General features: G+C 39.0%; 1 protein-coding gene across 1 annotated transcript; it reads left to right on the top strand.

Annotated features, from left to right (window-relative positions):
• The first annotated feature begins 11,172 nt into the window (after positions 1-11,172).
• Positions 11,173-11,889, top strand: LOC138898577 (uncharacterized). The gene has a single exon (XM_070184654.1). The coding sequence runs from the start codon at positions 11,173-11,175 to the stop codon at positions 11,887-11,889; it is 717 nt and encodes a 238-aa protein (XP_070040755.1).
• Positions 11,890-12,248: the final 359 nt, after the last annotated feature.

Raw genomic sequence — 12,248 nt, 5'->3', positions numbered from 1 at the left:
AGTTTCTTTTTAGGTCCCTTTTCTTTAATTCATCCGTCTTAATTGCACTATTTTTCTAATTTTGGTATTTTTTTTACTCCTAGTTATTTTCTGACCAAGTAGTGAAATTTCATAAATTATAAATTATAAAAATGTGGGGGAAAGAAACTGCAGTGGCGCGTTGAAATGAACTATGTGAGTGCAAAATCCAGCAAGGAGTACTACTACTACTACTACAACAACAACAACAACAACAACAACAACAACAACAAGTAATATACAACGACTTACGGACGAACAAAAGACTCTTCCGAAAGACCCTCTACTTAAAGAAGCCGAACAAAAGAATAGGAATTTTGGCCCCAAAAGAATATATGTTTGCTAGCTTACAACTTGTTTGGACGGTTGTTACATATTGTATTATATCGTATTGTTACTTTAAATATAATATTTATTTTGATTGTTATTTAAATTTATCGTAGCGTATCATTAAATTTGTCATTGCTTTGTCTTTTTCTCCCGTATCGTTAAATTCGTCATTGCTTTGTCTTTTTCTCTTATATTGCCCTTCATTATTATTAAATTAACCTAATTTTTTCTTTGCACTACCTTTTTATATAATAATTCTACATCATATAATATTTTTTCTTTGTAATATTATAAGTTTATTCTTCATATTGTTGATGCGTGATATCATAAATCAATGGCAAACGATATACTCTATCCAAATATTGCATTAATCAAACGATACAATACAATATTATACAATACGATACAATACGTAACAACCATCCAAACAAGTTGTTAATGACATGAATTTAATTTATTCACAATAAAGGAGACCATTTCAATGGGAAAATATGTTTTATTATAAATATTATTTATTTTTAAAACAAAAAAATCGAGTTTTTTTGTTCTATTAGACCAAACTTAAAAGGACCTTACTTCTACATCAGTGTGGATTTGAAGTGACAAATTTAGCTCATGAATATAACTGGCGCAATTTGTTCAAATATAGAGAGTTGTATAGAACATATATTCATTGACGGTTTAATTTGAATACAACTCAATGTTATTCATTTGGATCAATTTGGACTACCAGTATTTTTAAATTGACTCGTAAGAAAATGTGTCATGACATGAAAACTAAAATTTTAGGATATGACTTATAAAATATAGTCATGATAAAGGAAAATTTGATTTTATTAATTTTTCTTCGTATATTAAATTATAAATAAAAAAATACAATAACAACAACAACAAATCCAGTGTAATCCCACAGGTAGAGTCTGAGAAAAGTAATATGTACGCATATATTACCCCTACCTTGTGAAGGTAGAGAGGTTGTTTTTGATAGACACTCGGCGCAAAGAACAATGAAAATAAAGTAACAAACAGTGACAAGTGAGGCTTGCTCAGTTGGTAAAAGCACTTCCACCCACGACCGTTAGGTCCTGGGTTCGATTCACGCTGGAGGGGAAGTGTGAAAATACTATAGATCCTCCTAATTTGGAAGGGGTTTTAAAAAGAAAAGAAAAAAATAACAAACAGTAGCAGCAACAACGCAATAGGAACAAATGGCACAACATGTAGTAATAAAGAACTAAGAATAACAAAAATACAAAAATAGTACCAGTGCTACTAGTAAGACTAATAGCATGTTTGGCTAAGTTGGAGTTTTAATCAGCTTATTTTGAGAAGTGTTTTTTTCAAAAGTGCTTTTGAGAAAAGTACTTTTGGAGAGAAGCACGCTGAAAAGCACTTTTGAGCAATAATTTGTGTTTGGCCAAGCTTTTCAGAAAGTGCTTTTAAGTGTCAAATTACGAATAAGGACATGAATAGATTTACTTAATAGTCAATATTATAAGTAAATAAATAATCTTAAAAATTTATTATTACATGCATAATTAATTTTTTTTATTTTATTTAAGTAAAATATGAAAATAAAATTTAAAAGTATTTAATTCTTTTAATATAAGTTAAATATATTAAAAATTATTCAACAAATATAAAAGCATTCAACCCTAAAGTCACTATATATTAGAAAGCTATCCTAAAAAGAATAAGAAATATGTATACATTAATATCCTAAGTATTAGGTTTAACGGTTATTTTGGTATATATTATATTTTGTTAAGAGTATTTTTGGTAAGAAAAAAAGTCAAAACTGCTTCTGCTTCTGCTTTTGGAAAGAAGCTATGTTTTTTTCTGCTTCTCAGAAACTGCTTCTCCTTCTTCTCAAAAGCACTTTTTTCCTCAAAAAAGCTTGGCCAAACAACTCAAGTTAGGAAAAAAAGTGCTTTTAAGAAAGAAAAAAAAAACACTTTTGGTCTCTTGAGAAGCTTGGCCAAACAGACTATAAGAGACACTCACGGCTACATGTCAACCTTTCACCCTAATTCTCGATCTCCATCCTTTTCTATTGATGGTCATGTCCTTGGTAAGTTGGAGCAATAACATGTCATGCCTGATCACCTCATCCCAATACTTCTTTGGCCTACCCCTACCCTTCCTTAAACCCGCTATGGTCAACCTCCCACACTTCCTGACTGGGGCATTTATGTTTCTTATTTGCACGAGTCCGAACTATCTCAGCCTCGATTCCCGCAATTTGTCCTCCACCAAGGCAACACCCACCTTGTCCCTAATAACTTCGTTCCTAATCTTGTCTTTTCTGGTATGCCCAAACATCCAACTCGATATCTTTATTACAACTACCTTCATCTTCTGGACGTGGGGCTTCTTGACGGGCCAAACAAATGGAAAAATGATTTAGAGTTTAGCGCATTTGCTATGAACATTTTTTAACCTAAATCGGTCTACTATCTTATTTTAATCCAACCAAACCTTCATATTTATCATGGATTTTTACCTTCCTATACTACATATGAAACTTTATTACCCTCTCTAATCAAGTTTTAACTTAATTACATGTGCATATATAATTTACCAGTTATATACAATTAATATTAAAGAGTATCCCTTTATACTAAGAATTGATTATAGATTTATTTATTTTCCTGCTCTCTCTCTCTGCCTCTCTCTCTCTCTCCTTCTTTCTCTCTCTCTCTCTCTCTCTCTCTCTCTCTCTCTCTCTCTCTCTCTCTCTCTCCATCCTTTTCTGTTCTTTTCCCAATTTTCTTCCTTCGTTTTTCTCTGCTTTTTGTCCTCTCCTTTTTTCATCAATTTCCTATCATGTTGCACGATTGGTGTTCGAATTGAAATTGCCAATCAATAAATTTTGAAGGTGTTTGATTCTCTACTATTGACAGCCACTAAAATACTTCAAAGCATTGAATTCGAATTTGGATTTTCAAAAACTATTGTTTGGTTGGATTGGGTGTTTGTTGCAAACAATTGAGAATATTCTTTGGAGTTTATATCTCAATTTTGAGGGTGTTTGGTGAAGATTAGACTTGATTTTGGCTGAATTTCTGATTGAAATGCGAAGAAGAAGAAGAACACATGACATACAATATACTTACGAAATTGTATTAAAGTTGTTTATAAATTATATTTAAGTTGTATTCTATTGTAATTATATATTTTTTTATTTGAATGTTGTATGAAAGTTAAAAATAGTTGTATAGTGTCTGAATTGTTGTATGAAATTTTTATTTTCGTTATAAATACTATCTTTTTACATAAAGTTGTTGATGTGTATCAAATTATTTTAAGAGAGAAAGTTTTGATTGGAATTTCAGAGAGTAAGAAGAACACACAACTTACAAAATATATACAAATCATAAAGGCTCAAAAATAAAAAATGAGATAAAACCCTTGTTTATATGGTACCACATCTGATCTCCCAATGTGCTGACCGCATATCCCACGTTCTGCGGTCGCAATCCAAATTGTGCGGACGCACTTCAGCAGCTCTGCACTATTAGGCTTCAGTAAATTAACTATAACTTTCTCTACAAATATCCAAATGATTAATGATTATACCTTTCTCGAAACTAGACTCATAGGGCTACAACTTTTATTTTTGAATCATCTCCAAATCCCTTGTAAATTAAAAGATATAAGCTTCCGAAGTTGGACCATCGAACTTGCAAAATCTCCTTTTTGCGGCCGCACATCCGCACTCCAAAATGTGCCCTCCACACTTCAGCTGTTCCAGAACATCATTAGTGTCGAAATGCCCAAACTCGTTCAAAACTCACCCCGAAACTCACCCAAGCTACTCGGGACCCCGTTCAAATATACCAACCAGTCCCGTAACATAACGCAGACCTACTTGAGGTCTCAAATCACGTCAAACAACGTCAAAACTACTATTCGCACCTCGATTCGGACTTATGAGTTTATGAAATTTTTAATTCTATAACTCACGCCGAAACATATCAATTCAATCCGGAATAATCTCAAATTTTGCAGGTAAGTCCCAAATGACATAACGGAGCTATTCCAACTCTCAGAATCTCAATCCGAGTCTGACATCGATAAAGTCAAATTCACGGTCAAACTTTGGAAATCTTTAACTTTTAGATTTCCAGTTTTCGTTAAATGGCGATAAGATAGGGACCTCCGAATTCGATTACGGGAATACGACCAAGTCCCAAATTACGATACGGACCTATCGAAACTGTCAAAATATTGATCCGGATCCGTTTGCTCAAAACGTTGACCGAAGTCAACTCAGTTGAGTTTTAAAGCTCTACTTCACATTTTAATCATTTTTTCACATAAAAACTTTTCGGAAAGATTTATGGGCTGCGCACTCAAGTAGAGGAATACTGAAAGGTGCTATTTGAGGTTTTAGAACTCAGAAATAATCATTAAATTTAAAGATGACCTATCGGGTCATCATATTCTCCACCTAAAAAACAAACGTTCATCCTAAAACGGAATTAGAAAAGTACCTGGGCTGGTGAAAAGGTGTGGATATCTACTCCGCATGTCCGACTCCGACTCCCAGGTAGCTGCCTCAATCGACTTACCTCTCCATTGCACCCAAACTGAAAGATAACTCTTAGACCTCAATTGTCGGACTTGCCTGGCTAGAATAGCTACCGGCTCCTCCTCATAAGTCAAATCCTTGTCCAATTGGACTGAGCTGAAATATAATACATGGGACGAATCACTATGGTATTTCCAGAGCATGGATATATGGAACACCGGATGAACTACTGATAAACTAGGTAGTAGTGCAAGCCTGTAGGCTACTTAACCCACCATTTCAAGAATTTCAAAGGGTCTGATATACCTAGGGCTCAACTTTCCCTTCTTTCCGAATCTCATTACACCTTTCATTGGTGAAACCCGAAGCAATACTCTTTCTCTTTCCATGAATGTAACATTACGAACTTTACGGTTGGCATAACTCTTTTTCCTAGACTGAGCTGTGCGAAGTTGATCCTGAATAACCTTGACCTTATCCAAGGCATCCTGTACCAAATGAGTACCCAACAACCGAGCCTCTACCGATTCAAACCAGCCAACTGGAGAAGGACATTATCTCCCGTATAATGCTTCATATGGAGCCATTTGAATGCTCGACTGGTAGCTGTTATTATATGCAAACTTCGCAAGTGGCAAGAACTTATCCCAAGAACCTACAAAGTCTATAACACAAGCGCGAAGCATATCTTCCAATATCTGAATAGTACGCTCTGATTGTCTGTTTGTGGATGAAATGTTGTACTCAACTCAACCAACGTGCCTAACTCACATTGTACAGCCCTCCAGAAGTGCGATGTGAACTGCGTACCTCGATCAGAAATGATAGACTAACCGTGAAGGCAGACAATCTCGCGGATGTAAATCTCAGCTAACCGCTTTGAAGAATAATTAACTGCTACTGGAATGAAATGTGCTGACTTGGTCACCTTGTCCACAATGACCCATAATGCGTCAAACTTTCTCTGAGTCCGTTGGAGTTCAACAACAAAATCCATAGTTATATGCTCCCACTTGCACTCAGGAATTTCTAACTTCTGAAGCAAACCACAAGGTCTTTGATGCTCGTACTTGACTTGCTGACAATTTAAACACCGAGCTACATATGCAACTATATCCTTTTTCATTCTCATCCACTAATAATGTTGCCGCAAATCTTGATACATTTTGGCGGCACCTGGATGAATAGAATACCGGGAACGGTGGGCTTCTTCAAGAATTAATTCACGAAGCCCATCCACATCAGGCACACAAATATGACCCTACATCCGTAGAACTCCATCTTCCCCCCACAACAACTTGCTTGGCACCACTGTGCCGAATCGTGTCTTTAAGGACAAGCAAATGGGGATCATCATATTGTCGCTCTCTGATGCGCTCATATAAAGAAGACTGAGCGACTGTGCAAGCTAGAACCTAACTGTGCTCTGAAATATCTAACCTCACGAACTGATTGGCCAAAGTTTGAACATCTGCATCTAACGGCATCTCACCAACCAGAATATATGTAAGGCTGCCCATACTCACAGCCTTTCTACTCAAAGCATCGACCACCACATTAGCCTTTCCGGGGTGATACAAAATGGTCATATCATAGTCTTTCAACAACTCCAACCATTTTCTCTGCCTCAAATTGAGATCTTTTTATTTGAATAGATACTGTAAGCTAAGATGATCAGTAAATACTTCACACAAGACACCGTAAAGGTAATACCTCCAAATCTTCAGCGCATGAACAATGGCTGCCAATTCTATGTCATGAACATGATAATTCTTCTCGTGAACTTTCAATTTTCGTGATGCGTATGCAATCATCCTGCCATCTTGCATTAATAATGCACCAAGCCCAATGCGAGATGCATCACAATATACTATATAAAATTCTAAAACTGTGGGCAATACCAATACTGGCGTCGTAGTCAAAGCAGTCTTGAGCTTCTGAAAGCTCAACTCACACTCGTCTAACCATCTGAATTGTAATGACCCAACCGGTCATTTTGACTTTTAGAAACCTGTTCTCCTAAATAAAACTCCCCGTATGTGCTTTTAGTTGGTTCAGGATTTGGAAGTATTCGTATTAAAATCGGAACACTTAATTTTGTAATTTGGATTTAAAAGGCGAAGTTTGACTTCAGTCAATATTTTGAGAAAACGACCCTGAAATCGGGATTTGACGGTTCCAATAGGTTTGTATGATGGACAAGAGAGGGTTGCTCTAGTGGTAAACACCCTCCACTTCTAACCAAGAGGTTGTGAGTTCGAGTCACCCCAAGATCAAGGTGGGGAGTTCTTGGATGGAGGAAGCCGAGGGTCTATCAGAAACAACCTCTCTACCCTAGGGTAGGGGTAAGGTCTGCGTACACACTACCCTCCCCAGACCCCACTAGTGGGATTATACTGGGTTGTTGTTGTTGTAATAGGTTTGTATGATAATTTTGGACTTAGATGTATGTTCGAATCGGGTTTTGGATAACCCGGGAGCGTTTTGCCGCTTAATAGTGAAAATTAAATATTTGAAGGTTTAATGTTCTTTAAATTTGGTTTGGAGTAAGTTTTGGAGTAATTGAAGTCCGTTTGGAATTCTGAGCCTGAGAATAGCCCCGTATGGTGATTTAAGACTTGCACGCAAAATTTGGTGTCATTCCGAGTAGTATAAGTATATTTTGGCGCGTTCGGAGTAAGTTTGAAGAATTTAAAATTTCTAAGTTGAATCAATTTGGTTTGGGGTGTGATTCTTAGTTTTGATATTATTTTATATGTTCCGAGGGTTCGGGCGAGTCCGTTTTATGATTTCAAACTTGTTGGTATATTCGGGCGGGGCCCCGGGGACCTCGGGGGTTAACCAGACGAGGCTCGGATCAATTTTGGAAGTTGGAGCAGCAGCTGAAGCTTCCAGCTTCTGCTGCAATCGCATCTGCGAGCGCGCATGTGCGATGCTTTTGCGCAGAAGCGGACATGCAGGAGCGGTCCTCAGGCCGTAGATGTGAAGCTTGGCCAGGAGAGGGAAACTCGCACCTGTGAGGCTTTTTCCGCAGGTGCGGCTAGCCCTCCGCAGGTGCGAAATTACTGCTGGGCAGAACGTTTTAAATGGGTGAGGCTCAACCATTTTAGCCCGTAATTCCTTTATTTTTGGGAGCTTTTGAGAGGGGATTTCAACTAGCAACTTGAAGGTAAGCTAATTCTACACACTTCGAGTTAAATACATAGATTATGGGTAGATTATAACCTGTAAATTGTGGAAATCAAGGGTTTAGGTGAAAAACATATATTTGTATAAAAATGAGATTTTAACCACCAAAATGGTTATGCAATTGGATGGAAATTGTATATTTGAGTTCTTAAGATTATGAGTAACGTTTTTCTCTAAAAAATTTCGGAATCCGGGCACGTGGGCCCGGGGTGAATTTTAGGAATTTTACCATTTTGGATAGGGTAATTTATTACCAGTCTAATTTCGAATTATTGACCATGTATTAATTATTTTATATAACGTTTGGATAGTTTCGGATTTTCCAGCACCGAATTGGGATTTTTACACGACATTGTGATCGGGAAGTGGAATTTTAGACAAGGGAAGTCTTTTGTCTAACCTTGTAAGAGGGAATTTACCCCATATGTGATTTTAATTAATAATTGTTGTTAATTATGGGAGCTATGTACGCACGAGGTGACGAGAGTCCGTACGTAGCTACTAGTTATGCTATATCCGGGTAATTTTAGGACTCAAATCATGAATTACTTGTGATAATTGCATCTTTTATTTAATTAAACTACTGGAATTATATTGTGAATTGTTAGAAGAAATAGTAAAAGATTAAAGTTTCATATACTTGAATTTTTGTATAAATTATTTGACTGTTAATAGAAATTGTACATCATGATATGTTAGCCATATAATAATGACTTCTCATTCCGGAGGTTCATAAGAAAATGTCCTCCTTTTTCGTGGAGCGGGCCGAACGCCTCGACAGTATAGATGCATCTATGGATCGTGCCGCACATCCCTCGGTAGTGTACACAACACTCTGGATCGGGCCGTACGACCTCGGCAGAAATCATGCCTAATAATAGTAATTACATGATACCTTGATATTTTAATTGCAGCTTGTAAAGCTAATTGATAAATTATAAATTATTAAAATTTAAGGAATTCATTATTTCTGCTTGTTAAGAGAATTATTGTTGTTCACCTAAAAAGCATATTTAATTAAATATTTCTATTGTAATATTATTGACCCATAGTGAGTGTCAAAGTCGACCTCTCGTCACTACTTCTTCGTGATTAGACTTGATACTTACTGGGTACATGTTAGTTACGTACTCATGCTATGCTTGCTGCACTTTTTGTGCAGGACCTGAGGCATGTGCGACAGGTAGTCCTACCGGAGCATACCCCAGATACCCTGAGACTTAGTGGTGAGCTGCTTCTTGAATCGTTCTGCAGCCCTTGAGTCTCTCTCTCTTGTATTTTGTATTCTGTCTATTTCATATTCGGACAGTGGTTAAAAGTTTGTATAATCTACTAGATGCGCATACACTTGTGACACCAGGTTTTGGCACACACTAGTAGAACTTTTGGATTTAATTATTTTTCTTGGTTTTTAATTTACCAGATCTTTTCATATTGTCTTAATTCTTGCAAGTAAGAAGAGTTTAATTACTCGGTTAATTTTTAAAGAATCGAATATGTGTTTAAATCACTAGTTGGCTTGCCTAGCTGTGATGTTGGGCGCCATCATGACCTATTGGTGAAATTGGGTCGTGACAACACGGTATCAAAGCACTAGGTTCACGTAGGTCTCACAAGTTATGAGCAGGCCTAATAGAGTCTTGAGGATCGGTATAGAGACGTCTGTACTTATTTTCGAGAGGCTATATGGTATTAGGAAACTACCTTTCTTCATCTCCCATCGTGCAATTTATGTAGTACTAAATATTTATCTCTTATTCTCTCATAGATGGTGAGAACGCGCTCTAATGAGGTTCCAGACCAGGGAAGAGCTACTCCCCCTATTTTTAGAGGCCGAGGCAGAGGCCGAGAGAGGTTTAGCCCGTTGTAGGGGACGAGGACGTCCCAGAATTGTTCCAGTTATGCCACCAATGGGTCAAGCAGAGGATCCTATTATTGAGGAACATGGCGAGGTGCCCGTAGTAGAGCCAGCTCCAGTGGATTTCACGTCTGCACCAGGATTCCAGGAGGTCATGGGCCGTATGCTGCGGTTCATGGACACTATGACCCAGGCCAATTTATTTACGGCAGACCCAACCACATCTCAGGTGGGCGAGGGAGCACAGACCCCTACCGCACAGGCTCATGGGCAGACAACTGCTATATACTAGACCCAGGGTACACAACCCGTGGGTGGAGCCCAGCTAGTGGCATCAGCTACACCTGAGCCCAGACCAGCTGCGACTGCCGAACCGCAGAAGCTATTGGACAGATGGACTAGACTACATCATCCTGTCTTTGGGGGTGAGCGACATGAGGATCCCCAGGACTTCATTGAGTGGTGCAGGGAAAGACTGCACAACATGAGGATATTGGAGTCTCACGGGGTAGACTTTGCTACTTTTCAGCTGGAAGGCAGAGCCCGTAGATGGTGGAAGTCTTATCTTCTTGGCAGACCAGCAGATTCTCCTCCCAAGACTTGGGACAGGTTCACCCGTATTTTCCTGGACATGTATATTCTGCCCTCCCAGAGGGAAGAGTTGCGGTTCCAGTTTGAGCAGCTCCAGTAGGGTCAGATGTTAGTGACCGATCATAAGGCGAGGTTCTCTTAGTTATCTTGCCATGCACTTATGATACTCCCTACTGAGGCGGAGAGAGTACAGAGTTTTGTTGCGGGTTTATATACTGACATTCAGGCCACTATGGCCCGAGAGGTTGAGATGAGGACTTCTTATGAGTTAGTTATGCAAATAGCCCAAAGAATTGAAGGTGTGCGTCAGCGTAGCCGAGAGCAGGTTATGAGGGATAAATGGTTTAAATATTCTGGAGAGTGCAGAGGTGCTCCATCTGGGGGTAGAGGCCAGTCCAGCAGGCCCCCATATCCAACACCACAGCCTCCTCGTGGTGCCCCAGTGCGACCTTATTTCAGCGATATGCCAGAGAGTTCTTATCGCCCACCAGCTATTCAGGGTTCTTCTAGTGGGTATTCAGGTCACCAGGGCTAGACTTCTAGTCAGCAGCCCATCGCACCGAGAAGTTGTTACGAGTGCCGGGATTTCAGTCACATGCGGAGATTCTGCCCCAGGCTTTGGGGTAGACCAGTGCAGTAGGGTCATCAGCTTATGATTACCGCACCAGTTGCTTCACCAGCCGTCCGACCACTAATAGGTGGAGGGGAGGTGGGTAGGGATCGTCCTAGAGGTGGATGCCAACCAATTGGCTCTCCAGCTCGGTTCTATCCTTTTCCGTCCAGACCAGATGCAGATGCCTCAGATGCCGTGATTACATATATTATTTCTGTTTGTGGCAAAGATGCCTCCGTATTATTTGTTCCAGGATCTACGTATTCATATGTGTCATCTCTATTTGCTCATTTCCTGGGTGTTTCTCGAGAGTCCTTGATCACTACTGTTTATATGTCCACTCCTGTGGGCGATTCTGTTGCTGTGGATCAGATTTATCGGTCACGTGTTGTTACATTCTATAGTTATGAAACTAGGGCAGATCTTCTGCTGCTTGATATGATCGACTTTGAGATCATCCTGGCCATGGACTGGCTATCCCCATATCATGTCGTCCTAAATTTCTATGCTAAGACTGTTACTTTGGCAATGCCGGAATTTCCTAGGTTGGAGTGGAAGGGTTTGTCTGTCAGCGAATCTAATCAGGTTATTTCCTTTCTAAAAGCTCGTCACTTGGTCGAGAAGGGTTGTTTGGCTTATCTTGCCTATGTTCGGGATACTACTGCAGAGACTCCGACTATTGATTCAGTGCCTGTAGTTTGGGAGCTCTCTGATGTATTTCCTTCAGATCATTCTAGGCATGCCACCGGATCATGATATTGATTTATGTATTGACTTGGCTCCAGATACCCAGCCTATATCTATCCCACTGTATCACATGGCTCCAAAAGAATTAAAGGAATTGAAAGAACAACTTGAGGAGTTACTAGCTAAAGGGTTCATCAGACCGAGTGTATCACCTTGGGGTGCACCGGTATTATTTGTGAAGAAAAAGGATGTAACTATGTGAATGTGTATTGACTATCGTCAACTGAACAAAATCACCATTAAGAACAAGTACTCGTTGCTATGTATTGATGATCTATTTGACCAGTTGTAGGGTGCTAGGGTATTTTCAAAGATCGATTTGAGGTCGGGATACCATCAGATGAAGATTTGGGATTCGGATGTTCCAA

The sequence above is a fragment of the Nicotiana tomentosiformis genome, chromosome 9, assembly GCF_000390325.3.
Source record: "Nicotiana tomentosiformis chromosome 9, ASM39032v3, whole genome shotgun sequence".
In the NCBI taxonomy this organism is placed as follows: Eukaryota; Viridiplantae; Streptophyta; class Magnoliopsida; order Solanales; family Solanaceae; genus Nicotiana; species Nicotiana tomentosiformis.
This window is presented reverse-complemented; position numbering and strand designations above follow the sequence as displayed.

Bases quoted from the DNA above. Each gene is read 5' to 3' on its own strand.
- LOC138898577 (XM_070184654.1), top strand. From the start codon at position 11,173: ATGATTACCGCACCAGTTGCTTCACCAGCCGTCCGACCACTAATAGGT.